The 27,746-nt window shown below is 44.6% G+C and overlaps 2 protein-coding genes across 3 annotated transcripts; one reads left to right on the top strand and one right to left on the bottom strand.

The window, feature by feature from the left end:
* Window positions 1–995: 995 nt before the first annotated feature.
* Window positions 996–11,494, top strand: dph5 (diphthamide biosynthesis 5). Its single transcript, XM_076991699.1, has 7 exons — window positions 996–1,425; window positions 1,722–1,846; window positions 4,377–4,485; window positions 5,821–5,941; window positions 7,294–7,333; window positions 10,641–10,744; window positions 11,134–11,494. Exons 1-7 carry the CDS (start codon window positions 1,291–1,293, stop codon window positions 11,364–11,366), a joined length of 867 nt encoding a protein of 288 aa, XP_076847814.1. The 5' UTR covers window positions 996–1,290; the 3' UTR covers window positions 11,367–11,494.
* An 817-nt stretch (window positions 11,495–12,311) lies between these two features.
* Window positions 12,312–26,585, bottom strand: slc30a7 (solute carrier family 30 member 7). 2 transcript variants are annotated; one of them, XM_076991696.1, is made up of 11 exons: window positions 26,441–26,585; window positions 25,767–25,868; window positions 25,189–25,302; window positions 24,848–24,935; window positions 24,618–24,747; window positions 23,996–24,211; window positions 23,730–23,780; window positions 22,142–22,277; window positions 15,934–16,024; window positions 15,354–15,503; window positions 12,312–13,390 (listed from the first exon to the last, which is right to left on the bottom strand). In XM_076991696.1, exons 1-11 carry the CDS (start codon window positions 26,518–26,520, stop codon window positions 13,343–13,345), a joined length of 1,206 nt encoding a protein of 401 aa, XP_076847811.1. In that variant the 5' UTR covers window positions 26,521–26,585; the 3' UTR covers window positions 12,312–13,342. The 2 variants fall into 2 exon arrangements, with proteins under 2 accessions (XP_076847811.1, XP_076847813.1); XM_076991698.1 differs by having other exon boundaries at window positions 25,189–25,297; window positions 26,441–26,575.
* Window positions 26,586–27,746: the final 1,161 nt, after the last annotated feature.

Raw genomic sequence — 27,746 nt, 5'->3', positions numbered from 1 at the left:
TTAGAAGACGAGCGGTTAGCTAAACAGAATACAGATGTATTAAATACTTATATATGTTGTGTTCTTCATATTGGACATAAACTGTTAAATGAATTCGTGTTTGCTGTAGTTACTTAAAATTTGTAATGGTTGTGCTGTTCGGTACCGCATGGACACCGAGGGGGATTGTTATTCAGTAGTGCGTGCATGTAACGGCTATGATCCTCATTAACCAGTTCACTGAAAAACTTCACAACTAATATAATGCTATTTATATTTTCCATCCATCTATAGATGCATATCACGGTTTTGACAGACGCTTTCTCAGTTGTGCAGTGCACTACATGTTGCAGTAAATACCACTGTCCATTCTGCACACCTGAAGTGTACCGTCCTAACGAAAAAAGTAATTTTTATTAAAGGTAAAAAAAAAATGATATATTACATATTTAAGAAATGTACTGTACTTTATTATGTTGGCAATCACAGATCATTATTCCTGTCCACTTTTACGTTTTCTTGTAAACTTAAAAAAAACGTGTATTTTGTTATTTAAATAACATTCAAAGAACATTTTGATCTTTAAACGGTAAAAGGGTGAATTTATTGAATTTCTATTTCCTGGTCGGAAAACGTAAGCGACACGTAGAAGGAGTTGGATTAGATGCAGCTCCGCCCTCTGAACCATTGATTCTGCAGCGACAGGTACTTGCAAATATGCACCAACAAATACATACTGTAACAAAATGTTATTTTATTTTTAGTTTATTGTAAATGTTATTTTATTTTCACACACATCAAAATACTATATTTTTATTGTTAACTAAATCTACCTAATCTCTATCTCTATCTCTATCTCTATCTCTATCTCTATCTATATTAAATTCAGAGCTTGTGAGATGTTATTTCACATATTCCTAGTCGTCGTTTTAAATCCATTGACGCAGGTGGATCATTCGGTCACACGTCATGCCGTCAAGTGTGGGTTATCGCGGACTGCGACAGTGCTGTAAAACTACTTTGCTTTACGGCAAGTCGCATGTTGGTTAGTAGCTCTTGCAGGATCACATGTGAGCTTCGTGGAAGGAAAACATGTTTCAACAGTGCAGTTCTTAAGCTTTCACAACACATGTTTTGTGAATCTTAACTGTGTTCGGTAACATTAAAAATATGGTGTTCTGGTGTGTTCCAATCAGATGTTAACTAAGAAGAAAAAAGTATCTTGCCTTGCTAGGACAGCTAGCAGCTAAGTAAACTAGTATTGTAATGTATGATGGTGTGAGCGGCTTGTTGTACTGAGTTAACGCAACAATGTTGTATTTAATCGGTCTTGGTCTTGGGGATGCGAAGGACATTACTGTAAAAGGACTAGAAGTTATCAAACGATGTAGTCGTGTGTATTTGGAAGCCTACACGTCCGTCCTGACCGTGGGGAAGGAAGCGCTGGTGGGTACAGCTGGAGCTTTTGCTCGTATTAATAAACTAATAATAATTAATAAACTATTTTTGTTTCGTAAACGAGGTTTCGGTAGTTAATTGGCATGTAGTTATTTTAGCTAACTAACGCTACACAAGTTGCCATATAACTAACCCAGTAGGCTCGTGATAAATTCACTTTCCTGTCTAATTCCAAGCTCAGGCTGTCACATTTAGTCTATACTAACACATTTACACGTATAGTTCATGTACATATAATTTAAGTGGTGGTATTACTGTATGTTACTGTATGTGTGTAATTGCAGGAAGAATTCTATGGTCGCGAGCTGCTGTTGGCAGACAGAGAGATGGTGGAGCAGGTGGTGGATGAGATCCTGAAAGGGGCTGATGTCAGTGACGTGGCTTTTCTGGTGGTGGGCGATCCATTTGGGTAAGGGGACATGCAGCGCGATGCTGACTCTTTATGTCATTGTCCTGGTGCCTTTTCCTGTGTTTTATTTACCAGCTCTGCCTCTTTATTTGTATAGCTTTGAAGGATGTGTCATCTTTCATTAACTGTTTTCTGGTGACAAGTGACATGCAGCTTAGTCGGAGGTCTGAGTTCATAAGGAGTGGCTGTGGTTTAGTAGATTAGTAGTGCTCTGTCAGAAGTGGAGTGTTGCTCCCTTTAAAACCCAGCCAGACAGCGTAGCTACTTGCTGTCTCTTCCCTGCTGATGACAGCTTCAGCGTTGAGCAGTGTGAAACGCCAACGTTGTCCTCACACCTTAACCCACCTCGTTCCCACACAGTTATCGCACCCACACAGTTAAGGTCCCTAAAGCGATTGGTTGAACTATTGTTTTTTTTATTATGAGATATACATTTACGTGGATATCCGTAGGGTTTTTTCTTAGGGTGTTTCTTTGAGCTACAGATACACTGCCTTGCACTGTTTCATGTCATTGCTGGTTTAAACAGAGAATCTGTCGTTCTCACTCAGCACGTACTGTTGTATCACTGATGGCTATTGAATAAAGAAGACCCGATTGCAGTTACAAGGTCTTTTCGTTGCTTTCAGAAATTGTGTTCCTGTGCTAATTGAGCACTGTTCGGGTATTACTAAAAGGCAGCTCTCCGTCCCACTAATTGCTGGTTTTACAAACTGGGCTTAACTTTCCCTCTCATCTTGTGGGAGGCGGAGTGTGCTTTGAGGTTTCTGTTAACTGTGCTGTGTCCCATTTTTTCTAGTTTGGAGACTTTCATGTCAAATAAAATTGATGCCAACATGAGAACTGGTATGTTATCCAGTAAGTTATAAGGTCTTCATGATTCTGCTTCTCACTAAGGATTCCCACTGCACACATGGTAGAATATAACTGGCTCATATACTGTGTAATTTAATCCAGCAGTTCTGAGTTGTGATGCTTGGCTTTAGAGTTTGGCAGAGCTAGAATGTAGAATCTTTGTTATTTTATGGAATTCTTTTCAAGAGTGTCACTAGCATGTTAAGTGCTACAGTTTGGAAGCCTGTATTCTGGAAGCCTGTATTCTGGATATGTTCCATGGCACTGCAGAGTTCCCCTTGCTTTAGGACACTCGAATGAACTCACTATTATCAGTGATCAGGCCCTTCATGAGTGGCTGCCGGACATTTTGTGATACTACACCTGACTGAGGTGGCCCTACCATAGTTCAGTTCCACATCACTGTTCTAGAGAAGCCATGTGAAAACACTTTTTTTTGTCTTAACAGGCACTTAACTTTTGTCTTAACTGCCTGAATTCAGTTGAAAAGTTATTTGAAAGTGTTTCCACTGTTAAGATGTTTGTCACTTTAACAGTTATTTGCCTGCTGTTAGGCTTAAATCTGCTTTTGTCCTGTTGGATCTCTTCATAATATTGACTCTAAATTACACCACATTTGACTTGATGTTTTCTCTCGGTCCTTTGACTCTGGCCCAGTTTTAAGGTTTGCAGTTCCTCCAGCGTTCATTTGAGAGTGTACTTTCAGCACATAGCTGCCGAGTCTGTCCGCCACAACGCTGTCAGCGCAGTCTGTCGCCTTCCGTGGCAATGTTCCTTAAACGTTCTGTAGACGTTCCGTACACCCTCGTTATAACAGAACACGTCTGATGGGAATGATGTTCCGATTCTCAAAGTTCATGTGGTCAGATGTGAACCCTGAACTGAACACCACGGGGTGGTTCAGCGGTTAGACTCTGGGGGCTTGTGGTGATCGGGCTTGTTAGGAGAATAATATCAGCTCTGTGTGAATGCAGAACATTCTGGAAGGATGAACTGGTTGCAGTTTGCTCCCAATCCACTGTTGTGACATGGAGCTCTGTTGAGTGGTTGCATTTTTTATCTGTCCAAAAACTGTTCAGAGTTTCATGAGGAGTCTCTTTATTTTCATATCTGGGGAAAGTCTTGGTTTAATAAAGTTTAATGATATATTTTGAGACCAGGGCTTCAATTTGATGGTCTAATTTCTGCTTTCTCTGCACTGTAAGTAGTTGACTTTTTTTTTGTACTTAGCATTAGTGTTTTGTTTAGCATATGCAGGGGCAGTCATAGCCTGGTGGTAGGGAACTGGTCTTGTGACCGGAGGGTCGTGGGTTCGATTCCCAGACCTGAGGCCATGACTGAGGTGCCCTTGAGCAAGGCACCTAACCCCAACTGCTCCCCGGGTGCCGGGCTAGGCCTGCCCACCGCTCTGGGCACGTGTGCACCACAGCCCCCTAGTAATCACTGGTGTGTGTGTGTGTGTGTGTGTTAACTGCACAGATGGGTAAAATGTGGAGGACAAGTTTCGATTGCCGTGTAAAAAATCACAATTGACAAAATATGGCACATTTACATTTACATATACTTTGTTTGACAGATGTTCTCTAGTGCCTTGCTTGGGTTCCTCATCCATTTTGTTTTCACATTATAATAACACTGTATAAACTGTAATTTCACTTTTTTTCTGTTTTATCAGAGCAACAACCCATAGTGACCTGGTCCTGAGAGCAGTAGATGCAGGAATACAGTACCGCGTCATCCACAACGCCTCCATTCTGAATGCAGTGGGAACCTGTGGACTACAGGTAGGTCTTCGCTAAGCCCCGCCCACCTCCCTGCCCCCGTCGCAGGCTTGTCCCACCCACTTGTGAAGATCAGAGGGGGCGGTCGTGGTAGCCGTCCACTGCCCGTCCCCATGAGCAGGATGAAACGCAGCAGTGCTCTTGGGCATTCGGGCGGAGTGCGCCACCCTACCAAGGACAGTAGCTGCGCGCTGGGGCCGGCACATCAATAACGCACTCCGGCATTGAGCTGTCAGAGAGCCATTGTGCTCATTGAGACCCCAGCTGTTGAGACACAGCGCTCTGCTGCAGGGCTCGAGTCTTCGGTGCGCGCCTACACTGACTTGAGAATGTCTTTCTTTGTAATCTGGCTCTCCGTGTTATCTCTCTCAGCAGAGTTTTGGTAAGTAGAACTGATTGTAGATCAGCCAAGAGGCGTTTGCCTAACCAAAGTGCTGATGGCTCCTTTGGCTGGTTGGGGATTGGCTGCGTTAGCGTTAACCTAGCAGACATTACCACTGCAGCTCGGGAGCACATACAGACACTAATTGGAAGTGATCTGCAACACAAAGAACCACTGGCGAGCAACGGCAGGACAGCAGACCCTCGCTTTTTTAATTAAGTGGTGACTGTGCCCAGAGGGGCAGGCCCCCCCCACCAACACAAGTGTGTTGTTTTGGTTTGTCTGACTAACCAACCATCTGTTGTTTAAAAGAAAGAAAGAAAGAAAGAAAGAAAACACCATTAGACATTATTTTTGTGTGAAAAGATTTATCACAGGCAATACATCGTTGCTCATTGTGAATGAATGTCTTTAAGTGCCTGTGTAAGCTTCCATTGTATAGGCTCGATAGGATAAACATTAGCAGACGTGTGCGTTGTTGATGATGTCATGTTGGCCGTATGGAGTCCCGCCTCCAGGCTCGGTCCTGCAGCGGGGAGTGATGTCATACTCGCTGAATAACAGGAAGCACCTTGTTGCTAGCACGTTATGTCACTAATCTGCAGCAGCAGTCAGAGCAGACGAAACCCACACCTGATATGTATGTCTCATACATATTGAACAGTAACCACAGTGCAACCCAGAACAGACTGATGAGCACAAGGACCATTTCTCCATCCAGTGGTCCTCACTGTGAGCCTCAAACATACTCAGCACTGTAGCCAAAATCAGCTTGAGCACAGGTGTCCAGTCGATGCCGTTTGTTTTGATGAAATTATACCTCTGTTTCAAATGACTTTGGCTTTTAGACTTTTAGAATCTACCAAACTGCATCCAAAGTAATCCTAAACCACCACAATAAAGAACCTACATTTGAATGCTGACTGAACATGTTGGATTATTATTTTTTTCCATAGCTGTACAACTTTGGCGAAACTGTGTCCATTGTATTCTGGACAGACGGCTGGAGACCAGTGAGCTTCTATGATAAGATCAAGAGGAATAGAGAGATGGGCATGCACACACTGTGTCTGCTAGGTGAGTGATCTCCACTGGCCTGGAAGCCTCTTCTATATGGACTGCACGCTCATGATGAGTGTATGGCCTAAATTAGATGGTTAAGATGAAGTCATGACTACACGACGAGGTCCCGACTCTCCGGTTTGTCCCCTGGGTCCTATATTCCTCCAGGCCTGCAGGCCACCAGAGCATGTGCCAGTCACCATGGCGATAAACATGACTACGCCAGACCCCCAGTGCCTCCCGGGTTTTGCCCCAGGGACCTGCAGGATGACATTTCCCTTCTGTATCATCCCTGGGGTGCATATTATACCATCCTAATTCAGACACACAAAAGAAGTAAAAGAGGGAGTGCGTCTCTGGCGGGAGACTGTGTCCCGCGGTACCTGAGGAGGCAGATGGTCTGCATGGGGAATGAAGGTTTAGGGTTATTGGTGTGTGGTCAATAAATCTCAATCCCCCATCCCAGGAGCACGGTGCCCCCCCCCCCGAGTGGGATGGGTGGAGTCCCCAGGTGCGCTCCAGATGAGGAGGGAGGGAGAAGAGGGTGGAACCCGGTGGAGAAATATGGGAGGAGCAAGAATAGGGACAAAACCAAAGAGAGCAGTGAGCAGTGTTATTAACGTCATTATTCATTAGCAAGAGGCTTGGCTGAGGCCTCACACCAATAAGGCACAAACACAGAGGGCCCACAACGCCACGGGCTGACTAGATCATCTGCCATTACCTATGATAACAAGACTTCATCAAACGGACAAAGATTACCATACAAGATCACACCAGGTCATTATTGTAACTGTACAAGATCACACCAGGTCATTATTGTAACTGTACAAGATCACACCAGGTCATTATTGTAACTGTACAAGATCACACCAGGTCATTATTGTAACTGTACAAGATCACACCAAGTCATTATTGTAACTGTACAAGATCACACCAGGTCATTATTGTAACTGTACAAGATCACACCAGGTCATTATTGTAACTGTACAAGATCACACCAAGTCATTATTGTAACTGTACAAGATCACACCAGGTCATTATTGTAACTGTACAAGATCACACCAGGTCATTATTGTAACTGTACAAGATCACACCAGGTCATTATTGTAACTGTTGAAAGCAGTAAGTGAAGAGCTCTCCGTAGATAAACTAGTCTGTTTCGTCTTCTGCCAGCAGATATGTTGAATGTATTCACATTTTAAGTCACTTCCGTTTAAAGAACAGACTTGTCCTGCAATTGGCTACATCCAGTGTTTATTCTTTCCCAGCACAAGACAGCAGTTCCCAGTGAAGACCAACCTGCTCTATAAACACAGCTGACACACGAATGTGCAGGATTAACACCTGTCTCTTCCATCTTGCAGATATCAAAGTCAAAGAGCAGTCCATGGAGAATCTAATGAGGTAAGACCTGTTTTTCATACTGTACACTGGGAGGGAGTGGAGCCACTGATTTATCTGCTCTGTGGTAGTTGTCAGAAGAGGGCCTCCGAGTTTGAGGTTTATTGCAAACATCCACTTAACATACATTCATACATGCTGTTGGCCAGGACCCAGGCACGTAGAGAAAAGAAAAAAACATGTTTGTATGACTTGGATTTATGGTCTACTGTCACTGTAATGGCCTGGACCACTTCCAAAAGCGCCATGTTATAATTATTCCATCCAAGTACTCACAAAAAATTTCAAATTTACAGTGAGAGTTAAATATACCCTCTTTGTCTTCTGCTTTCCAAATTAACTGACCTGTCAACATTATGGTGCCACATTTTATTCGATTTTGATACTCAAGTCCATATGAACTGGGTTCAAACTCCTTGCTTACTTTACTGGGTCTGGTAATGATGCCTCCATTGGGCACACACTATAATTTTACATCCCATTTCACGTGAGCCCAAATGTTTTCCATGGTTTTTCTTTTTACCCATATGGTGAAAGCAGCAGAGCTTTAGTCCAAGATTGAGTTCCTAGGCAAAAATGGCGGCTCTCTTAACTACTGCTGTAGTTGGACTGTTATTATTCAGAAATGGAGCAAACGCTGTATGGGGTTTTGGTCAGAGCAGAATGTCTATTCAGTGAAGCCACTGGTCTTCACCATGCTGAAAGGAAAAAAAAAATCAAAGCATGTTTCCCATTTCCACTACAGCCTAATTGAAAGACATAAAATTAAAGACATGCACTATATGCCAAGAGCAGACACCTCATCACAAGTATAAGCATGTTGGACATCCCAACCCCTCCCCATGCGGCTGTAAACGCCTGCACTCTTCTGGGATGAATTTGTTATAGTGCGTTTCAGGACATTTGTGGCCATTCAGTCAAAAGAGCATTTGTGAGGTCAGGCACTGATGTTGGATGAGAAGGCCTGGCTCAGTCAATATTCCAGTTCATCCCAAACGTGTTCAATGGCCTCTGGAGTTCCTCCACATCAAACTCATCAAACCATGCCTTTATGGATTGAGCTTTTTGCATGGGTTACTGTCATGATGGAGCAGGAAAGGTTTCCTAAACAGTTTCCTTATGTGTCATAAAGCTAAAAGCACAGAATTGTCTATGTATGATATACACTCACCGGCCACTTTATTAGGTACACCTTGCTAGTACCGGGTTGGACCCGCTTCTCCCTTCAGAACCGTCTTAATCCTTTGTGTTATAGATTCAACAAGGTACTGGGAACATTCCTCAGAGAGTCTGGTCCATATTGACATGATAGCATCACACAGTTGCTGCAGATTTGTCAGCTGCACATCCATGATGTGAATCTCCCGTTCCACCACATCCCAAAGGTGCTCTATTGGACTGAGATCTGGTGACCGTGGAGGCCATTCGAGTACAATGAACTCATTGTCGTGTTCAAGAACCAGTCTGTGATGATACACACTTTATGATGTGGCATGTTATCCTGCTGGAAGTAGCTATCAGTAGATGGGTGCTCTGTGGTCATAAAGGGATCGAAACAATACTCAGGTAGGCTGTGGCATTGACACGATGCTCAATTGGTACTAATGGGCCAGGAAAATATCCCCCATACCATTGCACCACCAGCCGAACAATTGATACAAAGCAGGATGGATCTATGCTTTCATGTTGTTGATGCCAAATTCTGACCCTGCCATCCGAATGTCACGGCAGAAATCGAGACTCGTCAGACCAGGCAACGTTTTTCCAATCTACTATTGTGCAAATTTAATGAGCCTGTGTGAATTGTAGCCTCAGTTTCCTGTTCTTAGCTGACAGGAGTGGCACCCGGTGTGTCTTCTGCTGCTGTAGCCCATCCACCTCAAGGTTCAACGTGTTGTGTGTTCAGAGATGCTCTTCTGCATGCCTCGGTTCTAACAGCTCAAACCAGTCTGGCCATTCTCCTCTGACCTCTGGCATCAACAAGGCATTTGCCCCCACAGAACAGCTGCTCACTGGATATTTTCTCTTTTTCGGATCATTCTCTGTAAACCCTACAGATGGTTGTGCATGAAAATCCCAGTAGATCAGCAGTTTCTGAAATACTCTGGCACCAACAATCATGCCACGTTCAAAGTCACTTAAATCACCTTTCTTCTTTGATTCTGTTGCTCGGTTTGAACTGCAGCAGATCGTCTTGGTCATGTCTACATGCACTGAGATGCTGCCATGTGATTGGCTGATTCGATATTTGCGTTAATGAGCAGACGGTGCAGGTGTACGTAATAAAGTGGCCGGTGAGTGTAGTATAAATATGACATTTCACTGGAGCTAAGCAAGCTAGCCAAACCCCTGACAAATAGTCCCAAACGTTACTGCTGGCACACTACGTTCCAGGTGTTGTTCTCCTGGCACCTGCCAAACCCAGACTGTCTGATGGTGAAGTACAATTCATCACACCAGAGAACTCACTTCCAGAATATAGCAACAGCAAACTTGACATCTGGCTTTGCGTATAGCGATCTTGGGCTTGTGTGCAATGGCTCAGTCATGGAAACCCATTTCACAAAATTTCTGATGGACAGTTTCTTGTACTGAAGGTGTCTCCAGAGGAATGCTTGGATCTCTGTAGTAAGAGATGAGTGTTTTTGAGCCCTGACTGGCCCCACTCTGTGGGTTAGTTTGACCTACTGCTTCAGGGATGAGCTATTACTCCCAGACAGCTCCAGTTCACATTAATAGTACAGTTGATTGGGGTAGATCTAACAGGCTAGACATTTCACAAACTGACTTGTGGAAAAGGTGACATCCCACGTCAGTGGCATTTTTCAAGTCATATTTAGAGTTCTTTGTTAAGACCCACCATCAGTGTTTGTGGAAACTGAACTGGTATGGGCTTAGTTTTATGCCTGTTATTAATGGGCTTGGCTGAAACATCCAAATTCAGTAATTAGCAGGTGTGCCCACATGCTTTTGGCCATTGTCTGTGTACAGTTAAGATGAAACACAATCTGTTTTCACTTTAAAACGCTCACTCTTAGTAATGTTTACACAGCAGAAAAGCAAATGGTATAGGCTAGAATTATTGCACTCAGCTCTTTCTTATAGCACAGCAAGACATTAATAGCACCGAATCTTGGTGGACGTTATCTGATCTCACTTAAGCATGCAAACTTAATGCTTCCTGTCTTGTGAGCACACGCTATAAGAACGAGGGGAACAGGCAGACAAGTACACAGTCTATTAGCAGTAGGGCATTTGTTTTCATCAACACTTAAACTGACTGCGTTTGCTATTCGTCTCTTCTTTAAAGGGGTCGTAAAATTTATGAGCCGCCCAGGTTCATGACTGTGGCTCAGGCTTCCCAGCAGCTCCTGGAGATACTGGAGAACCGGAGGGAGCAAGGGGAGAGACTGGGTGAGACATCGATAATGTGTTTCTCGTGTGTGTTTCTCGTGTGTGTATTCACACTACCGGTTTTGTACATTCATGTGTGCATTAAATTCAGGCTTCTTGGCTAAATATGTAATATTTTACAGTAATAGTACAGCCTCTTTGGGGTTTCCCTGATGCCCCTGATTCAGCTAATCAAGTCATCAGGATCACCCTTATCTGATTTACTGAGAAACTTCCAATATAATAAAAGTTAAGAGAAACGGCCTGGTGCCTGGACCATCTGCCCTGGTCAAAAAACCCCAATATCTGTCAAGCACTGCATGAAAATCTGATTACATTTGATTGAAAACGTTTGAGCATTTGATTAAATATTATTCAATTTATGCACGTTTCACCTCTCATCACTGCAGCAATCACAGAGGAGACAGTGTGTGTGGGTCTGGCAAGGGTGGGCAGTGATGACCAGGCCATTCGTGCAGGCTCTCTTCGCGAGATGGCTTCATACGATCTGGGCGGACCACTGCATTCCATGATCATCACTGGCCAGCTCCACCCTCTTGAAGTGGACATGCTCAAGCTCTTCTGTGGCCCTGATGGTCTCAACAACCTGAAGATGACAGACAGCTCCACATACACCTCCTGAGATCATCTGGAGAACTTGCCAGAACAGTGGGCTTTAGTAAACTGCTTGGTTAATGTTCGTGCCAGAGTCTGTGTGCGAAGGAAAGCGATTAAAGCGCAAACCACGCGAATTACATAATTGTTATTGCAGGTCAAACAGAACTGCTCCAGTTCCCACAGGAACAGCCAGGCCGAGCTTGCATTTCATTATGGGATGTGACCAGGGCCACTTAATTCGCTTCATGTGCGGCTGCTGCATGCATTGTGCGTCAAAGAATGGCATGACAAAATTGCACAGAATGAACTGGGAAAAAAAGACTTGAATTTAGGGAAGCATTCCTGTAATTTGGAATCATGCATTTGAACTGATGCTTTCCTAAATGCAAACGATTGTGAAGAATGTAAACAATTTATTATTGGTGAAGTGTCCATGTCAACTTGTACTACAACTCAACGTGATGCTCAGGACATGGTTTGGTTCTTAAAACTAACGATTCCTTTTTTCTGGCTGGTATCCTGTACTCCCACACCCAGAATTAATCTCACCTGTCACTGGATTTTGTTTTTGTCGGTCTCTCCCCAGTTAATTTGTCTCTGTATGACCGTTTCGATCATTACAATGGAAACAGTTTTCCAAATGGCATGGAAGAAAATGTGTTGTCTTTTGTATTATTTTATTATTACTGTTATTTTTGTCTGTCAGCGTGAACGCAGACAACCCACATAGAACTTTGATCTGAGTAGTTTTCAGATGTTCAAGTGTAGCTGGTATAGTTCATTTCTCAGAATACTCCACTGCAAACAGTGGAGCATTTACTTGGAATCCATTTTAGGGAGGGACTAGAAGGTAGTGATAACTGGCAGGATCAAAATATGTCCTTTGAAGCAGTTTACTTGTTCTGTTCATCCATTACCTTCCTTAAATGGTTTCTCGTTGAACAAGCAACTACCTTTCAACCTGATCAAAAATCTTTTAAATCTTTTATAATAGAAAGCTGCATTACAGCATTACTTCACATGAGTGTCCTTGTCAAAAGGGGGAAAAAGAGAATCTTACATCCTTTATTACATTGCACAAATATTGTACTGGCCACTGGCATTGGTGGATTGTTCGAGGAAAAAAAATCCATGAAGGTAATTAAAGCACAAACTTCCTCTTTCCATCACGTTTGAGCAGGACATCAGGTCCATTTATGGCTGTTTGAAGCTGGTGTGCTTCCTGGAGATGACATGAGTGGATATGAGTATCTGACACTATGTACAGAGGCAGCCCAACTACAAAGGAACTGTATCCATTAAAACCAGCCCGCTCCCAGTGTACAGGGAGAGCCGCGTGTCGACTCGGAGCACACTGGATATGGTTCCAGGTGTTGGACGGTTGTCCGAGGTCCACCGTAAAAAGGCACTTCGGAGATCACGGGGCAATAGCAGGATTGAAGCAACTGATGTCACAGGTTACTGAAGTCTGCGTGTGCTGGCTAGCAAGACATCAGAGGATATGATAACATGAATCACTTTTTTTTTTTTTAAAGAAGAAGAAAAAAAAAAACCCCAAAATGTTCATGGACCATTGTACATATTCATACCAGATTAAAAAAAAATTAAACCCAATTTTGAGCCCATAAAGAGATGGGACGACACAAATGTCTTTGAAGATTAAACACAACAGGAAAAGGAAGATGATGAACTGTTGGCCAAGGGCTCCAGCGCTGGTTATCCTCATGATGAAAGATCTCGTTTCCTTTTGACGAGTCACATTCTTGGCAAGTTGTTTTCACGTCTGTTTTTGTTTGTTTGTTGTTTTTTTGGTCAAGAGTCAGTGTACAATACTGCAGTCACTCCAGCTTGGTCCGCAGGGGATGATGGAACAGTAGGAACCCAGAGTCAGACAGGGAGAGAGACAGACAGAGAGAGGACGACAGGTTTTGGTGGTGAGCTTCCCCAGAGAAGCACTCGTGGCTTTGGTCCCTGGACTCCTGAGTCATCTCGCTGCAACTCCTACATTGCAGCCACGTCTATCTGAACGTACAGCTGCCTCACACCCGCCTGCACAGAGAAACACATCAGCAAAGTCAATCGCAAGGATTGTAACTCTGGACAGTTTAGCACCTCTCCCGGGCTTTTTTTTGTTTAATTATTAACTGGTTGGACGTGTCTAGACTCCAGGTCTGGAATTTAATGTCTCAAACCTGCCAAATGTCCATAGCAGTCATGTCCTCACCCACCACCTCACCCACCACGCGCCCTCACCCACCACGCTCCCTCACCCACCCTCACCCACCACGCTCCCTCACCCACCCTCACCCACCACGCTCCCTCACGCATGTCCTCACCCACCACGCTCCCTCACCCACCCTCACCCACCACGCTCCCTCACCCACCCTCACCCACCACGCTCCCTCACCCACCCTCACCCACCACGCTCCCTCACCCACCCTCACCCACCACGCTCCCTCACCCACCACGCTCCCTCACCCACCCTCACCCACCACGCTCCCTCACCCACCCTCACCCACCACGCTCCCTCACCCACCCTCACCCACCACGCTCCCTCACCCACCCTCACCCACCACGCTCCCTCACCCACCACGCTCCCTCACCCACCCTCACCCACCACGCTCCCTCACCCACCACGCTCCCTCACCCACCACGCTCCCTCACGACTGCAGGCCTGATAGTTTTCAGGCGCCACGCCGGAATTCCGGTGTACCGACATGTCCGCAAGAAAAATGAAATTGGGGGGGGGGGGGGGGGGGAATCCGTCAAATCATAATAATAAATCACAGGCGCGCGCATGCTATCTGTTTTGAGGAAATATGATCCTGTCACTGGATCATCAGCTGGATGGATGACGGCGGTGTCGTTTGATTGACTTCGGGTCATCCCGCCTTCTGATTTACGGACATTACGTAGAAAAGTTTCCTCCCTCCTGCCTTAAGTCCAGTTTGCTTTGGTCAGTTTGTTTTCAACTTGTTTGGTCGTGCCGAAGACATTAATGCTCCAATTCAATCGACATAAACATCATACAGGCGGTCCAGGGGTTACGAGGTCCCCGAGTTACGATTTTCCGTGGTTACTACACATCTCCCATTTACTGTATAAAGCCTCGTTTGGACTTAAGTGGTTCTGTGTCGTAAACGGAACTTGATGTTTGGTGTGCGCGGCGTCAGGATTAGTTAAATGCAGCTATGGATAAAGGTATTTGCTAGCTTTAGGATAGGATAACTGTGTATAGTACGTTATTTACGTACAGTATGTACGTATGTTCCGATTTACACCGAAAATCGATTTACGACGGATCAACGTCATAACCTGGGGACCGCCTGCATCGGAAGAGCTTCAGAGGTAGACACAAGATAAATTCAGTATTTTATCTTTATTCTGATTAAGTTAAATTTTATCAGAAATATAAGAAAGTGGTTTTTTTGAGCCAGTACAGGTGGTCAGACGATCTGATTCATCATGGCCGCCTGTAACTTACGGCGTAAGGTGTAATACATTTTGTGCTTTTGTTCATGTATGTCCTAATAAACCAACACAAAATATTAAATATTTTATAAATTAAAACTAACTATAATCATAATACTTGTAATTCTTTTAAACTTTATTTGCATAATTTCTTTGAGTTGTCTGGTATCCTATAATTTACTAACAATAATGAATAAATAATCATGCCTGTTTTTAACATATTGTGTCTAATTGCGTTAACAATCTTTAGGTTACAGCATTTTCTCAGAATATTATTTTTTATTTCACTATAATGATTACCTGACTTATTTATTATTCATTAATTTAAAGATTAATTATTAAATATTCTAAATATGGTACACTTCCACTCCACCACCACCCCCCCCCGTGCTCAGAAAAAGTTCAGGTTCAGGAATTTTTCCCACTATCACCCCTGCGCATGTCCTCACCCACCACGCTCCCTTACGCATGTCCTCACCCACCACGCTCCCTTACGCATGTCCTCACCCACCACGCTCCCTCACCCACCACGCTCCCTCACCTGTGTGAAAATGTTGTGCGTCTGGCTGAGGATCCACCGGGTGTCTGCGTCGGGGGCAACCAGGAGCTTGAGAGTACCGATGTAGATGTCCGTACATAGCGTCCAGAAGTGTGGATCCTGCAAGTTATAGACACCCTGCAACTGCTGCACCTGCAAAGATCAACAGGAACCCACAAGCCATGATTAAAGACACAGATCAACCAGAAAAAGACAATGACAATGTGGTTAGCAATAAAGAGAAGGCAAACAGTCACACAATGAATATATTAATGAAAATTATTAATATGGACATTTATCTAACTGCATTTATCTAACTGGTGACCTTCTCCCAATAATCAGTCTGCTCAAACCATTAACATTCTTCCACCATATTACCCCTTTAAAAGGGGAACAATTTAGCAAACTTTCATTGGTTTAGATGTAAAAGTGGTTTAGATGCGTTTTTTTTTTTTTGGTGAAACTCAGTATTAATGACTTTGTTTACATCCAAACCAATGAATGGTGATACTTTTGCAATATCAATGGTTTGTCATCAAGCAGACGTGTCTTGGGGAGCCCTCCACAGCGCTGGGCAACTCACCCTCTGATAGCACTCTGGAAGTGCATAGTCCAGGGCAGGGGGGGTTCTTTGCATCAGAATCCCTATGGACTCCCTGAGTAGAGGAACCACACTGCAAAAGACAACAGGCAAGGGCTGTGTTATTTTCCTCCCATTTCCTGGAGTTTAAAATACAATCCCATATTAGTACATAAAAAGCACCAATGCTTTGAAAATGTTTTCCTTAATATAATGTAATAATGGTACAGAAGAAAACAAGGGCAGGAATAGCCAACGTTCTCCAGGCCTTCCTCTTCTACCGGGACACGTGCTAACCTGGCTGACTTGGGAATGTTCAGACACACTGGCGTGTGGTACCAGAAGGAAGCAGTAACAGCTAAACAAGAGGCTTCAGGCTCCGTAGAAACCACTCGCCATTTCTTATTAATCAGTCGACCCGTCTGAGCAAAAAAAGGCCCATTAAACCCCAATGAGATGGATTTGCTTAGATACACAAAACCTTAGTGGGAAGGCAACCTTGATGTCATCCAACCTAAACACTAGCCTCCTGGTGGAGCAGAGGTCTGACCCCCCCCCCCCCCCCCCCCACTGGAGCTGAAGTCATGCTGTGGGGTGTAGCTACTGCCCTTGAGGTGGCTAGCATGACTGAGGTGTGATGTCACAGCCGGGGGGGGCGCTAGGCTAACCACACAAGGCGCTGTATCCCTCCCTCACTACACATGGCCTCCCAAACCCTCAGGCCCAGCCGCAGCACATATGGGAACCATCAGAGGGCTGCTGGGCTTGGACTGTTTTCCTGTGACCTCGTGTATTCTGTCCCCCTCAACATGCACTACCTTTCAGTCCAACTAGAAACACCATCTTCTCTTCAATATCTCTGTTGTGGCCAAATCTTTCAGCCACGATAATAAGCAGTGTCATGATTTCACAATTGTGTTTTGACATTCAAGACCAAATGTTACAAACACCCCCCCCCCCCCCCCCAAATATATATATATATATATATATATATATATATATATATATATATATATATATATATATTTATACCATTTCTGTTTTGAAACAATCCAACACAAATCATGTCATGGTCAGGCTGTCTACGTGATCTTTCCAAACAGGCACCTTGTGCAATAACTTCCTGAGAGACGCCCGTTACCTGTCTGTGTGGCCAATCAGTGAATGACTGTGTAATGCCTCTTAGCCTGAGCATTTATCCATTAAAGCAGGTCCCTATGTAATCCATACACATTTGTGAGCTCAGCACTTCTGTCCTGTAAAAACTGTCTGTGGTCGAGTAGCAGCAGTGTTTCAAGCATTTGGTCTCGAGGTTAGAACGGTTTAGCCATTGCTGTGTGCTATCAAATGAGTTAGGGTGAGGAGAGAAACATATTGGAACACTTAAATATGGGCAAATTACTCGTTTACAAGATATCCAATTTCAACTATAGACTAAGAGCAGAATATTGGCAGAGAACACAATGTTCTTCAGTTACTATATACATAACCATTTTACTATACACATAACCATTTTTACTTGTACAAATTGTTTCATCCTTTCCTACATTCCCCATATTCATAAACACACAGGACATGCCTGCCCACCCCAGCCCTCATGTTGTGTCTCACCCCACCCCTCATTTGGACAACGAAATAAAAACAGGAAATAGATGCACGAGGGGACCTACAAGCTCTGACATCATGACATTGTTCCTGGCCTTCCTGTGCAGTGACGGCGGGGTACTCTCCACGACAACAGGCCGGACGCCGAGCACCATATCGCTTACTCAGAGTGACTCATTCTGGAGACTATCGTCATTCTGGGGACCGTTTAGATTGGAAAGATGGTTGGAATTACATGACTCATGAACTGAGCAGTGAGAAGTTGCAGAGGTGGTGGTGGAACCAACCTAACCTTAACTATTCTTGCACGTTAGCACATGAACTAATCAATTGGCAAACGCAAGTGGAGAAGAAGAAAGTTCGGCTTCACCCATGGCATTCTGCTACAACAGCAGATGTGTGTGAAAAGTAGCAAACTTCTCTAGCCACGTAGTAATAGAAAGTTATTACAGAGTCAACCTGAACTCTCGTTAAGGAAACTGAGCTCATTTACAACTCCATGCTTAACCACAATAGTAGTGGGACCCACTGAGGAGCCTGCAGTAAACAGAGACCCAAAAGAATGAGCGAGAAGATCCATAAATTATACAGATGGTAGAACTCCCCCCGCCCACCCGCCCCGCCCACCCCACCCCACCCCGCCCCGCCCCGCCCATTTCCTTAACATGACCAGTAAGCAAAAAGACTCAAATCCCACCACTGTCTGGTCATCAAGTTAAACGTCGATGCCTTACCGAGTGAGCCAAGCCCCAGAAGGCATTTCCAGTCTAATCTCAAAAGTAGGGGAAGGTAAACTTTGCGGAACGTGCAGATTAGGAGATCGTGTTAAAATGAGAATAACCACAAACGAGCAAAGTAGACTACAACAGCTAGACATTATTCATGAGTTTAAAAATAAGGACACCAATAGGGTATCAAAATGTTGAAGTGTCCCTCTGCTTTACCTTAAATTATGAACCCAAAAGAACACAAGCGCTCCAACACACTACTGGAATCCAACACAATGCAAGAGGGCCTGTGGTGGTGCTCACACAGTGGCAGAACCTTCTGTGTCATTTCTTCTGCAGTAAAGTCTTGGCACGTCTAACGCTAACCTTCATAGGCAGTGTGTGTACTTGCTGTTCAAATCCGATGCACACTTTGACAACTAGACCATCTGGCCAAGTTTCATGCATGATCGTTTGGATGCAGATATGAAAACTGTGTCCAGCGGTCAAATGAGTGTGAGAGAAAGTACTGACATTTAATCGTAAACAGGCGTATCTTTGGGAAAAGGCATCACATTCTGACAGGACTGTGAAACAGATTCTTTTATGTACAGCTGTTTGTTCTATTTACTGTATTTGACAATGCAGAAATGGAATAAACCAAGACAAGTTTGGAAAACTACAGCTGTCTGCCATGACATCTGGATTTGGCCTCATATGGAACCAAATAACTAATCTGAGGAGAGAGAATCTGACACTGATGCCTTGAAATAGCTTCTCCCAGATCCGTCTTCCTAACCAGATCATGCCATCGCAGATTCACAGCTGACCATTGAAAAACACTCAAGCCATCAAGAGACCAAATATAAATGACAAGTGAAACCTTCTGTGAAACGGACCTCTGCCAATGGGAGCACAGTCGAGGGACAGCACGGGATTACCAGAGCAGCTCAGAGCGCAGCCGTTGGCCAAAGCCCACTGTAACGCAAACCCATGCATTTCAAAGACCCAGCTGGGCAGAGTCTGTCATTAGACAAACTGGAGCTGCTGGCATCATCCAGCATGTGGCATGTGCTCATCCGACCGTAAGCTGTACCCACAACAAACACAAAACTCACCAGACCCTCCCAAAGCCAAAGTCCACAGGCATGTCTGTTGGAGATCCATTATGCCTACTTGCACAGTTCGGCTTGTAGATTTCAGTACGAGAAGGGTAACAGGTTTAAAGGCTAGCTAATCTAAACCGTTCATGACAAGGGTTTCAGAAAAGTAACTCATACAAAGACTATAAGGCCGTGAGGTTCAAGGACGTCTACAGGGCTTACAGCAGCGGGGGCGCTCTGCATGTGGCACTTCAACCACTGATTTACACACTAATCAACCAGTGTGCACACAGCTCCAGGAGCCACAGACATCTCAGCTTTGTCCCCGCAGCTGGGGGGGGGAGACCCCAGACTGGACAGAGCTCCACACGTGGCCGCCTACATCCAGCACGGGGCCCTCACTGGGAGACGCATCCGATGGTCACGTGCCGAGGTAGAGGAGTGCGTTCTGTCACCTAGCGAGAGAGTCTGCGTCCAAGAGGGGTCGACGTCTCTCTCTGGAGCCTAGGGTTAGGGTTAGGGTTAGGGTTAAAGGGGTCGACGTCTCTCTCTGGAGCCCCATCAAACCCTAACCCTGAGGGTTAGGGTTAGGGTTAGGGTTAGAGGGGTCGACGTCTCTCTCTGGAGCCCCATCAAACCCTAACCCTGAGGGTTAGGGTTAGGGTTAGGGTTAGAGGGGTCGACGTCTCTCTCTGGAGCCCCATCAAACCCTAACCCTGAGGTCCGAAGGGAGAACGCAGACTGCGGCTCTCCAGAAAGAAAAACGACCGTGCCGGAGTTCCAACTATGGTGACCACAGGCATTCCCACAGTCATTATGGTGCACGAACATTCAAATGACGGATGACTCCAGCCGACCAAAGTCGATCTCAAGAGTGGACAGCCAGGAGAGGCAGAAGCTGAGGGGAGTTTAGCGTACTTACACAACAGTGTCTTAAACCCTTAACAACAAATTTCAGGAGAGGCTATTGAACAGATACTGCAGCTCTCGACAATATGGAGCGTTACTATGGGCTGGAAGAATTCCAATTAAAATAGTTACGCAGAGTGAAGCTAAGTGCTTCAGACAAGAATCATTTTCCCTTCCTTCAATTCACATAATCCTCAAAGAAATTTAAACAAACTTGCTAAAATGGCTCAGAGCAAGATGTGCGTTCAGCAATATATCAAGGAACTCTCATCTGAATACCTCTCTCTCATTTGCAACTCCGCACCTGTTTCTAGTCATTCAGGTTTTAATGATCTCCTCTGGCGGTGTAACTGCATTGTAAGCCTGACTATGCTGAGCACTGCTCTCACCAGGCAGTGTCTGTAGTGAAGGACCCCCCCCCCCCCCCCCCCCCCCCCCCCGGTCCGGTCTTCATGGTTTAGGTATGAGCAGTAGGGAGGGCTTTACAGTCAGCCAACCCAGCGGTTCGTTTCTTTGCGTTTTACGAAGTGGCTACTGAAAAAAGAAGGCGGGCTCTCGGGGACACATACCCCTCTCTCTTTCAGTTTCAGGAGGAGGGAAAATCCATCTTAAAAAGATTCCTTTGTTCCTACATTTTTTAAAGTAACAGTCACATATCACGGCCGCATTCCAGAGGGACGAGAAGAAAAGCCTTGAACAGAGAAGGGGGACAGATGAACGTGTGGCAGAGTCTGCCCTGAACCAGGCCTCCGCAGGAGGAGGCCCCTGTCTCCCCCATCACAACTTCTTTCAAACTCTGTTATATTCAATTTGTGCTGAGCACAGAGAGGCCTGTAAAGTTCTACAAATTTACACACAACTTCCAGTCTCTCTTTCCAGTCTGGTATAAGCAGAATTAAACCTTTTTAAATAATTTTTAATAAGTTTTTATAATAAACAAGATATCCAGAAAACCATTAAAAACTGCAACCATTAAAATGTTCCTGAGGTGAAAATAATAAGGGCTTAAAAACAAACAGGAAGAGGCTAAAAAGCACAACAGAAGATGCCACCTGCAAATTATCTGGTGCTTGTCAGCACCAGCAGTTAGAATAACAGTAGATAAGGGAGTTAACCACTGTTCTGATTTTACCACATGCAACAGCACCCTACTCCACCCTGTGTGTGTGTGTGTGTGTGTGTGTGTGTGTGTGCGCACGCGTCCTGTAATTCAAGTGTCTGGGGTGCCCACAGAAAGATGGTCTACTGTGAAGTGGCTTCACTCTGCTCGGTGTTAGGTGCTGCTGTAGGTTTTGGGTGGAGCAGAGGGTGGAGGTTTAACTGCAGAATGTTACGTTACAAAGAGCTCTGATACTTAGAATAGCTGGGCGTAGAGCCCAAAGACACGTGTATGAAAGTAAAAGGAAACAAAACGACCTCATTTTGAGTCACTGATGGTACAAGTTTGAAGTTTGCAAAAAGCAAAAAGTGACCTAATTTAACTCAGGAAACATGAAAAATATATCAAAATATTTAGGAATTAACTGAACATCTTAATTTTTTTATTAATAAAACCAAATCCAGGTTTAAAACCAAACTTTCAAAAGGCAAAACTAAACCAAGAAAAAGAAGACATCCTGGTCCTCACTTCATTGCAAATCATTTAAAAGTTATGCAAGTCAAATTTTGTTCTTTTGGATCCTTTGTAAAGCTTTTATAGGCCTGCACTATGCTGCTGTGTCACTGTGAGTTTGTTTGTTTATGTATGCGTGTGTGTGTGTGTGTGTGTGTGTGTGTAACGGTGTGTGTGTGTGTGTGTGTGTGTGTGTGTAACGGGGGGTGTGTGTGTGTGATAAGTGTGTGTGTGTGTGTAACGGGGGGTGTGTGTGTGTGCATGCGCGTTCCCACCTGACTCCAATGAGAATTGAGATGAGCATGGAGCAGATGGGATCAGCGATCATCAGATCATACTTCTGCATGAGGAAGGCGGAGATGATGACACCAACACTGCCCAACGTGTCCGCAACGATGTGCAGAAAAACTCCTGCAAGACACACACACACACACACACACAGACACATGCGCACACGCGCACACGCGCGCGCGCGCACGCGCGCACGCACACACGCACACACACGCGCGCACACGCGCGCACGCGCGCGCACACACACGCACACGCACACGCACACGCACACGCACACGCACACGCACACGCACACACACACGCACACACACACGCACACGCACACGCACACGCACACACACACGCACACACACACGCACACACACACGCACACACACACGCACACACACACGCACACACACACGCACACACACACGCACACACACACGCACACACACACGCACACACACACGTGTTTGTTCCATCACTTTTAGAAAAAAATCCCTACCAGGTCCAAATGAGTAATGCAGTGGTTACTTCACAAGCGAGGCTACAACACACACGGAGAGCCAGAAAGCGTCTGAGCCCGAATCAGCGACTTTGCGAGACACGTCATGCTAAAGTCGTGCAAAGGTCGTGGTTTGTGCTACTGGGAATGACCGGCATCCAGACAGTTGTCTGAATATCTGCGCTATGACAAATGTCAAAATAAATCTTAAACTGGATAGTAATAAATACCCCCCTGAACTGAACACGTCACGATGGCGGTCTCTTTCCCAGAATGCACGACCACAGTGAGTGAACGGAGGCCAAATTAAGCCCATCCAAGTTCACAGAGAGCACCACCAGCAAAACAAACAGGAACGCTAAAGGCCTTGCGAAGCAAGAATCCTCTTCACGGGGAGACACAAAAGAACACGGGAGAGGTTCTGAGGGCTTCTGGAGAGGGCGGATAAAATTGACTCTCAATTCATCACAGGGACAGACAAAGGCGCAAAGGTCTCTCAGCAAAGGCAAAACGCAGGACGGAGGGGCACTGTAACCTTTTGCACTGTCACCCCCTCCCTCCTCCTGCCCCCTCCTCCCATTGGACGCCCCTTCCCCCCAGCAGGCCTCCCAAAGGACCCATTCTCTCAGTCTGTGTGCCAGGGTGCCGGGGACAAACTCACTTTCTCTTCTCCACTCTTTTCCCACACAGGCTCATACAAAGAATTTTAAAGTGACAGCGCTCCTATGCTCTCTCAGATGTCAGCGTAACCCAGTTAGCCATGGGTCAAAGGTCAGCCTGCTGGGCTGGTCTGACCCATCACCTTGCTACAAATAAAACTCCATCCACCGATCTATCTCACGATAATAAAAGGGGTCACGTGAGGACTCACCCTTACTGGTTAATTCAGGTTGTTCTGATTGGCCACACAGCACACTTGCAGATTTCTGGGGAACATTTTACAAACTGTGCCATAGAGAAAATACAATATGGACATGGCTGTTCTATGCATCAAATGCATAGAAAACTCAGGTCGGCTGTATGATGCAAGATTTGGACTCTGGTCCCATCTGCTGGTGAACGTAGGTATTAAGTGCTTGCTATACCTTGTAAAATCTGTTTGCTTGATCCTTTTCCTGGTGTGTGTAAATGATCATCTGGAAAGAGAAGAACGTTAGTTACTTGTGTAAACCAAACAACAGGCAAATGACATGTAGGAAACGGATCATCATTATCTGCATAGATTCTGGAAGCCAAAACTATGTGATGACTGGACATCACAGGACATCAAGGATGAGGGCTTTACTGAAATTATTATGTTCAATAGAACAGCACATTTGAATGTTCTGTGAACGCAACTCTGTCGCCTTACCGTGACAGTGTGGCTCCTCATGCGAATGGCCGTGCCCATCATGACTGTGCCCACCGTGACTGTGCCCACCGTGACTGTGCCCATGGCCAAGATCGTGCCCATGATCGTGTCCACTGTGCCCATGTTTGGCCTCATGACTGTGATCATGGCTGTGCCCACCATGACTGTGCCCGTGGCCCACACTGCCATTGAACAGCGAGTGGCTGTGACCATGGCCTAAGCAAATAAGAAATGAGAACTGTACTGTACAAAGCAGCATTCTGCACTAATGCACTGCTATTATACCTGGATTAGTGATCTAGTGATAGACTCAATTGTAATGTCATTACTGCAATTACCACAGAAAATAATTCCCTTTTAGTATGGGTTAGATTTATTCTGGTGTAGGAAGCCATATATTTCAGTTCGGTGAATCCGAGGAGGACCTTAATTGTTGTTTAGCAGTTGTCCGAGGTCTAGAACAGAGGATGACTCAAACTCCTGTCCTGACAGGCAGCAGAAATGCACAGTTCCATCAGCTCATCACCACACTGAGTTGCATGAGAAGTGAAGCCACGAAGCTGTACGGTGCTGCCACCTGCCAGAGTTGGGAGTTTGTCTGTTTATAGACGGAGTGCTAAACCTTCTTCTCCATGAGAGTGTCCATGTCCTCCGTGCTGGAACACGAAAACACCTACGAGGTTCACCAACAGCCCCGCTATGGACACTGGCAGCAAGCGCTCATGATGCACGTCGGGAGGTTCCAGCGCCCTCTGGAGGAGAAATGGAGCGGTTACACACACTCCACATATCAAACCCCCAGCCAGGGCACACGGGGAGGTGAACGCCGTCGCAGCAGGGGTCTGTACTCACCTCCACTCCCTCCGAGAAGATAAAGAAGGCAGTGAAGATGAGAAACAGGCCGTTCACAAAGCCCGCCAGCACTTCTGCTCGGACATACCTGCAAAGCAGAAGCATGTTCAATTGCCCCCCGGGGATGAATAAAGTTTTCTGAATCTGAATGAAAGCAGAAGCATGTGACTACAAAAACCCGGAACAGACACCTCTAAGGCCATTGCAAAATATGGCACTTCTTTATATAGCACTAATGCAAAAGAGTAATTAAACTCCAAGCTCCACAGTTTCAAACAAATCTGACAAATGTGAAATCACAGTTAAACCTTGAAAAGGCTACAATAGGTCTGTGCTTTTACCCATATGAGAAGGAGTCATTAGACCTCCACCGAGAGATCACTGAAGCTGCCAGGCCTGCCAAAAGAGCCGTGCAGTCGAAGAACATGTGAAAAGAATCTGATATCAATCCTAAACTGATATGGACAGGGAGGAGGAGGAGGGGTGGAGAGAAACAGAAAAACAACACTTAAGAGAGGTTTTAAAACTACAATTTTTTCTATTTAATAAATAAATAGAAATAAAATATACATTTTAAATATAAAATTCAACCTTCATGGAATTTTGGCGCAAAAAATCATCAAGCCAGCGCATGTTTTGAAAGGCGTCGTTCTGATTCCCAATCACAGGTCTGTTTCTCCAGGTTAGAAATGATCACAGTTCCCAACTCAGTTCTAGCTAACAAATGTCAAAGGAGGGGGGGCTGCCTTATCGTCTGTCGTTCATTTCTTACTATAACATGTCAAGTAATCGCTACACAATCATCATCTCTCCCTCCCGAGCTAACCGGCTAGAAACAAACCCGCTCCACACACGTTTAGACCTACGTGGCACATCCGGAGGTCCGAGCTTCCCCTCGGCTAGCGCGCCTAGCTCTTACCTGTTACTCCATATGCCATACAGCAACTCCACGAAGGCGAACGACAGATTCAGACACAGGAAGAAAAACAGATTCCGAGATGTTTTATCAGCGAGAATTGATCTGAAAGAGAGAAGACGAGATTATTAACGGTGTCATTTCACCTCGGCACAAGATTCACCCAGCTCACTTACAACGACCTTAGCGCCAGCTAGCCACACACACCAGACCCACAGCACCGTCCGTAGAAGCTGTTAAACGGTTTAGTCCGGATGGTTTAGTTGTGATGGTTTAGTTGTGATGGTTTAGTTATATGATACTGTATAAACGTGGATGTGTTGGTGTTAGCTTGACCAGCTATTCAAAACTAGCCTAGTTTGCTAGTAAGCTAGCTAGCACTGTAACTTACTGGTTAGCTAACTAGCAAGCTGCCCAGCAAACGTATGATTGCCAACGTACTACTGTAAAGATCAATATAACATATTTATCATAACATTATATCACACACATAACTAATTAAATATGTTAAAACCACCCGTGTTTAGACGACCTAGTTACATACACTGCAGTTAGTTGAACAGGCGAATTATGCATGCTAGCTAGGTTAGCATGCTAACCATTTGGCTAGACAACTAGCTTGAGATGATGTTTTATTTTAAAAGGCGCTAAAATGAAACAACATTAATCCTCATTACCTGAACCATCCTGATACTTTGACGAGCAAATTGAATTTTGCTGGTTTATATTCGTCATCTTTAATTGATAATGGTAACATCTTAGCTGGCCAGCACCGTCACCTGCAGCTTTGGCACTGAGCTCTTACGTTCCCAAATATTTGACGTAAAGAAACCTCAGAATGACGTCTACACGATAACGTCATCATCATCATCATCATTATCATCATCATCATCATCATCATCATCATCATCACAACGCCGATCAGCGTCTTTTACATAATCTATCTATCTATCTATCTATCTATCTATCTATCTATCTATCTATCTATCTATCTATCTAAAATGGGTATTATTTGAATAAATATACATATGTATGTAAAGCTATTTCTGTATGAGTTTACTTTTTCACTCTCCTTTTTAACACACAATGATAATTAAATATCTCTCATAATTTCACGTGCAAATGCAGACATTTCCAGTAGCCTTGTTAGTGTGGCTATTACTAAATTAGGCAAGATCAGATAGTAATGGGAAAAAAATCCACAAGACGAGGTAAAAATTATTTGACTTTTCCAACATATTTACCTACCTTTGATCTGTATATGTGTTTAATTTTATGCTTTATGTTGAATAAATGAATGAATGAATGTTCAATTTATATAGCGCCTTTCAAGATACCCAAGATCGCTTTACAATTTTAACACAGGTACAAGTCTTACATAACCAATCACACCAGTGAGAAGCGGCGGTCAATTGCGCACAGCGTACTCTTTACCGGGATCCACAACCCCCTGGGGGACTGAATGGGGTGCAGGAAGGGGAGAGAGGATAGACCCTAGTGGCAGAGCACCATACACCACTGGACATACAAACACACTGACATTCATGCACACACACTCAGACAACTGCTATAATGTTGTACATTATACAATAATATTATATTATTTAAATTATTCGACATCACTGGACTGCAAGTCAATTTATTCATTTTTAAAGGAAGCTGCATACAGGAATTGTGAATGAAAATGAATATACAATCAATCAACGCAAGTTTAAACCAGCAGGTGTCACCCTTGTATCAGATTTATATGACCGTTCGCCCTCCGACGTTTAAAACGCTCACTGTGGCAATGGCAAACAGAGAGCAGTAAGAATCCCTAACTTATTAGTAGGCAAGCCCTCATCAACCAGTATAAACGAAAAACACTGTACACATTTCATTTATAACCCTGGTATTCACGTATCATCCACATTAGACAAATGCAGAAATGGTTATTCAAGTGAACTTTCAAACATGATGTATTCATTAGTTGTAATTAACTAA

This window comes from Brachyhypopomus gauderio, unplaced genomic scaffold, assembly GCF_052324685.1.
Source record: "Brachyhypopomus gauderio isolate BG-103 unplaced genomic scaffold, BGAUD_0.2 sc84, whole genome shotgun sequence".
Classification (NCBI taxonomy): domain Eukaryota; kingdom Metazoa; phylum Chordata; class Actinopteri; order Gymnotiformes; family Hypopomidae; genus Brachyhypopomus; species Brachyhypopomus gauderio.
This window is presented reverse-complemented; position numbering and strand designations above follow the sequence as displayed.

Bases quoted from the DNA above. Each gene is read 5' to 3' on its own strand.
- dph5 (XM_076991699.1), top strand. From the start codon at position 1,291: ATGTTGTATTTAATCGGTCTTGGTCTTGGGGATGCGAAGGACATTACT. The intron at 5,942-7,293 runs GTGAGTGATCTC...TCCATCTTGCAG, and splicing joins GCACACACTGTGTCTGCTAG to ATATCAAAGTCAAAGAGCAG. The intron at 10,745-11,133 runs GTGAGACATCGA...TCATCACTGCAG, and splicing joins GGAGCAAGGGGAGAGACTGG to CAATCACAGAGGAGACAGTG.
- slc30a7 (XM_076991696.1), bottom strand. From the start codon at position 26,520: ATGTTACCATTATCAATTAAAGATGACGAATATAAACCAGCAAAATTC. The intron at 24,936-25,188 runs GTAAAAGCACAG...TCTGCTTTGCAG, and splicing joins AATGACTCCTTCTCATATGG to GTATGTCCGAGCAGAAGTGC. The intron at 23,781-23,995 runs GTAAGGCGACAG...TTCTCTTTCCAG, and splicing joins TGAGGAGCCACACTGTCACG to ATGATCATTTACACACACCA.